This window comes from Medicago sativa, chromosome 4, assembly GCF_051527215.1.
Source record: "Medicago sativa cultivar Bolivia chromosome 4, Bolivia_mono, whole genome shotgun sequence".
Taxonomy (NCBI): Eukaryota; Viridiplantae; Streptophyta; class Magnoliopsida; order Fabales; family Fabaceae; genus Medicago; species Medicago sativa.
Genome location: NC_140752.1, coordinates 39,269,637 through 39,275,003, shown reverse-complemented (window position 1 = coordinate 39,275,003; position 5,367 = coordinate 39,269,637). Strand labels below are relative to the sequence as shown.

The 5,367-nt window shown below is 37.8% G+C and overlaps 1 protein-coding gene across 1 annotated transcript; it reads right to left on the bottom strand.

The window, feature by feature from the left end:
• Nucleotides 1–1,082: 1,082 nt before the first annotated feature.
• Nucleotides 1,083–5,113, bottom strand: LOC146929319 (formin-like protein (DUF1421)). Its single transcript, XM_085701296.1, has 3 exons — nucleotides 4,848–5,113; nucleotides 3,830–4,117; nucleotides 1,083–2,414 (listed from the first exon to the last, which is right to left on the bottom strand). The coding sequence occupies exons 1-3, from the start codon at nucleotides 4,992–4,994 to the stop codon at nucleotides 1,254–1,256; spliced, it is 1,596 nt and encodes a 531-aa protein (XP_085557422.1). The 5' UTR covers nucleotides 4,995–5,113; the 3' UTR covers nucleotides 1,083–1,253.
• Nucleotides 5,114–5,367: the final 254 nt, after the last annotated feature.

Below are 5,367 nucleotides of genomic sequence, written 5' to 3'. Positions count from 1 at the left end.
AACTTAAGCAACTTTTTGAAATGCTCTCAAGCTTCATATAGCGACTTTGTGAAAAACTCTATCATTTCTCAATCGAGTAACATTAGATGGAGGGAAACATTTAGCGAGGAAGACTCATTTCAAATCATCGTAAGTTTTTATGAACTTGGAATGCATAGAATGTAGCCAATCCCTAGCTATATCCCTTAGTTAAAAAAGAGAAGAGTCTAAGGCTTATGACATCATTAAAAACTCCTTCCAATTTCATATCCTCGAATCATTTGTTTGAAAACCAAAAAATTTATTTTGTTGTATCAAAGAAACCAAATAGGGTTTTATTTTAAAATTGTTAGCTTCTACCGCTGGATGCACAATACTATAATGGGGTTACACGACATTGGAAGAAGCATGGTCTTTTAAAGCACGACTTTCAACCATGCTCACAACTAATGGTTTTCTTGTTTGTTGATGGAAAAACTCAATCTCGCATATTGGTTGTACAATTTCTTCAAAACTTTGAGTTCCTTGCATACAAGCAGGAAAACAATTCCAAAAGAAAGAAAAAATTTAGTCCAACCGGAAATATAAAAAATTAATCAATATCAAGTTAACCACAACAACAAAGCCAAAAATTTAATAGGCTACAATTTCTATCGCATGATAAAAAATAAAATAAAAATAATATTTGAACATTCATTTTATGACAACTTTTAAACAACCCTTTCTTATAATCACATTATGGTCTTATTTTCTCTTTCTTTTTCTTTATATTAATTTACCAATAAAAATAGAGGAAAAAAAATTATCACTAAAGTTGTCACAAAGAGTTGTACAAATTCCTCCCTCAAAAAATATCGATCCCATGAAGACCGGAAGTCTAGAGGTGTACACTGGACAAGCTTATATATCAAAAGCTAGGAGTACATGGTTAAACATGCATATGGTTCAACTCTTTACAATACTAGTAATACTAGCGATCAAACAACACGTGGTGGCTAATTACCGCCAGGGTGGATATCATTAAAAAAGTGTAAATTATTAAAATTTAAAAGTTTCCTACGTGCTTGTTTAAAATTTAAATTAAAAAAATAGAAGAGAACAAGTGAAGGATATAATCTGTAAAAATACTAGACAAATCTCAAAGATTGATTTTTACATACGGTGATAAGCTGTAGCCACTACATAAAACTTTTATTCCATGCATAATAAAACACGCGATGATGAAGTTTTTTAAATAGTAAATGACAATTCCACAGACAAAGTTAAGTTGTAGTTCACCCTGACCACCCTCTCTGGGGACCAACAGAGCTATGCACATTCAACCTGTCAAGAACAGAGTTGAAATCTATGGTCTGTCCACTCTCCTCCATCCTTTGGATCACGCTCGCCACGTGGTCACCTCTGAATCCCATGTTGACCAATTTCTCAATCAACTCATTGTAAGGATGGTTGCGTACAAACTGTGACTGGCTAGGATTTCGAACCAGGAGATTGGGGTTCTGAAGGGAAGCACTTGATGGAGGATATCCAGATTGAGCAAAATGAGAGGGTTGGGGTGGTGGGTGATGTGCCCTTCCTCCCTCACCACCATCATACATCATATATGCATTACCAGGAGGAGGAGGGAGTGCCGGGTGGGTCCCGCTAGCTCCATACACATCACCTGGTTGGGAAGGGAATGGGCCCTTGATTTGCTGGGGTGGAGGCTGCTGGGGAACTGTTCTACCATTTCCCCCATATCCATATTGCATGGAATCAGCACGGCTGGATCCTGGTTGCGGAACCCCTGAATATGGCATTTGCATGGGCATGCTGTTTGGCAGTGTTTCTGTGGGTGATGGATTTGATGTTTGGCTGGGCTGGTATGGAGGATACACAGTAGACGAGGGGGGTCTCATTTGAGGTTGCATTGAGGATTGTTGGACCTGCTGAGACCATTGCTGCTGCTGTGGCGGGGGCTGCTGCTGATACTGAGAAAATTGTTGCACAGGTGTGGGGGGATTTATTTGAGATGGTGTAGGTTGTTGTGCCACCCGGGACATGTCTTGTAGTTGGGGGGTTCGATATTGTTGATCAGAGGGCATATACTGATTCTGGGGGAGCTGAGACGCTGCAGGAGCAGGCGGCATGTAATAAGAGGGTTGTTGAGTGGGTTGATTCACATTTGGTGGTGGAGCTTGGGCCGGCGGGGGTCCTGCAGGCTGCGGCTGAGGAGCAATTTGATGAGGCAGAGCAAGAGCTAACTGCTGGTTGTTTGTATCAGATGCATTATCAGCTTTTTTAGGATCTGTTGCAGAAGGTGAAGATTTGTCCTCATTGGACTGTGAATGGCTTGAGGAAGATGATTCTTTCTGAGCAAGTTGAAGCTTGGCTAACTCTTTCTGAGTCTCGGCTAACTCTTGCTTGTCTCTTAAAATTTGTACTGACCTGTGAACCTACACAAGGAATAGAAAAAATGAGGTTGGAACAAAATCAAGGAAAAACAGATTACTCTACCAGTAAACTATGCATAATAACAAGGTTGGCAACTGACAACCTTGATAAACAAAGCATATATTTAAAATCCATGGAATAAGATAAGAGTTGGGTTCGCAGATTAACAAAGAATGATTTCCAGTTGGGGAGGGACAAAAAAAAGGCAGCATGCACAGGGTATTTTCAATTCTTTGATGGCCTTGACATACAAAAAATCATGAATAAACACCCCATATTAAAAGGAGGATAGCATAATAATGAGATATATGGAGGAAGAACAATATATAGTAGTAAAATCATTAGAAAGGATTTAGATTTAAATAGCCTCACTGAAAAATTGGTTTTTTAATTAAAAAAATACAACGGAATTGATATATGCACAAGTACTTTTTGTCAGACTACATTTCGACATACATGATGAGATTAACAGGTCCCATCATCCCTCCATCAAAGATAATCCTTTATTTTACATTAAAGCTACTACTTTGGTGATGTTGTCTGCATTCAAGGTACATGTTAATAGAGGTATGATACATGTAGATATGCACATGATGTGTATTATGTGTATTATGACTTGGTTTTTAAATTTATAAGTTTGAGTTCACACTATATGACATCGCTGCACACTGATCCAAGTCCAAGCCAACAATATACAATCCATACTGACACGGCTTAGCTATTTTCTCATCTCGCCTCGAATCACAGCCTTTTGCTGCTACCCCCCTTACCGAAAATGGTAGGGAAGCCTTTGTATCATGCATTAGTCCTAGTCCTGGTCCTTAATTGCATGGCACTGACAGACATGAGAGGATCAAATGACCACTTCAATCAAGGACCATATAATAAAATGTGCACATCTTCGCAACCCTGTCCTTGATTTTGTTGTGTTTTAGCTTGCATATTTTATTTATTCATGAGTCCCCGTGAGCATAGCTCAGTTGGTAGGGATATGCATTATTATATGCAGGGGCCGGGGTTCGAACCCCAGACACCCCACTAATTCACCTTGAAAAATGTGAATTCTAACCACTTGGCTACTTGACCAACAAAAAAAATATTTATTCATGACAAATTACATATATAAGATTATACGTTATGTAAGAACTTTGAGTACCACTTTAGATGTTTCATGTTGGTATCTCTTATAGAAATAAGGAAGTTTTTAGCGAATTTTTGGTGCATCGGAGACATCTAAGGCTTGTCCATTCCAGAAAGAGAGAGTGGAAATAAATGTAGGCAACACAAAAATGGTACTCTGGTCTAAAAACAAAAAATTCTATGATAATATACCAACTCCTATCATTATCATCATTTTTAGAAAATTTGCATACCTATAAACAAACATATAAAAACAAGTGAAGTTGCGGCGACTTACTTCTTGAACGTGCTTTTCAAGAGATTTGAGCTTTGAGTCTTGGTCACCGTGGTCACGATTTAAATCAGATCTGATTTCTCCAATAGATTTGTCAAGATTGTAGCAATATAATTCCAACTGTGATAGCCTTGAACTAATTCCCTCAAGAAATCGCATAAGATTGTCCGCATATTTCTTCATACTCTTCTCAACAGTTGCAATCACATCTTGGCTTAAAGAATCTTCAGGTGGATTATAGGCAGTAGCAGGAAAAACAGATGTCCTTGCTACCCTTGATTTGTGAGAATCCTGAAAAAATTAGTATGTTGAGTTGTCGAGATTAAAATTAACACGATACTCCTAATAATCAAGAGGCTTAATAGCAGTTTTCGCCCCCTAACTTTCACGAAGTTGCGATTTTTGCCCTCTAAGGAAAAAAAAACTATAAAACCGCCCCCTAAGTTTTGCAACCGTAGCAGTTTTGGCCCCCAAGGCCAAAAAAACACGTGGCACCTCACTTAGGGTGCACGTCAGCGTAGACCGAGTCAAAATTGGCCTTGGGGGCCAAAACTGCTACAGGTACAAAACATAGGGCAGCGGTTTTGTAGTTTTTTTTCTTAGGGGGCCAAAATCGCAACTTTGAGAAAGAAAGTTAGGGGGCTAAAACTGGTATTAAGCCTAATCAAAAATAAGAAACAATTGGTAAGCATAAACCTAGCAATAAGCTTTTTTTTTTTTTGCTATTAACCATCCAGTTCCTAGGGAAGAGCCCCGACTGAGTTAAGTATAGCTTGACTATTAATTGTTCCACCAGAAATCGAACTCGGATACTCCTGAAGGATGCTTCGATTGAAGCTCATTATTCATTAACGATCAATCACTTGGTTAGCAATAAGCTATTTTAACTAAATTTGAGTCAATTCTCACGCACCAACCCCTCCCAACTCGATGATGATCCTAAAAATTGGTAAATTATATAAACCCTAACAACAACAAAACAAAAACAAAACAAAAAAAGTTATGGTTGACGCGGAAATACCTTGGTTGAATTGGAAGGATCGTTGTGATGATTGGAATTGGAATTGGAATTGGAATCCCTATTGGAAAAGTCTTCGTAAGAGCACAAGATGTCATCGGATGCAAAATCGAAGCCGGGGTTACCGCGACCGGATGATCCAGAAGCCATCGATGGATGGAGCGATAAGAAGCGATTCAAGAGAAAATTTGTGTAGAGTGTGTAAAGGGAAGATTGATTGATTGATTGATTATATTTCTTCTCTACTCTGCTGTTACTTGCTTTTCCGCAAAACCGACGCTCCTATCCTCTCATCTCATTTATGCCTAACAATAATACTAAATTAATTAAAAAATTATTTGATACAAATTTTATATTTTTTTTATTAATTGAATAATAACCATGTAATAAAATAAACACATAAGTGTAACCAAAATATTTAAAATAAACTTATATTATAACTTAGCTGACAATTCATAATATATGCAAGGTTTGGTGTTCAAACCCCGGCCACTATCAAACAAAAATTGATATTCTTTTTATT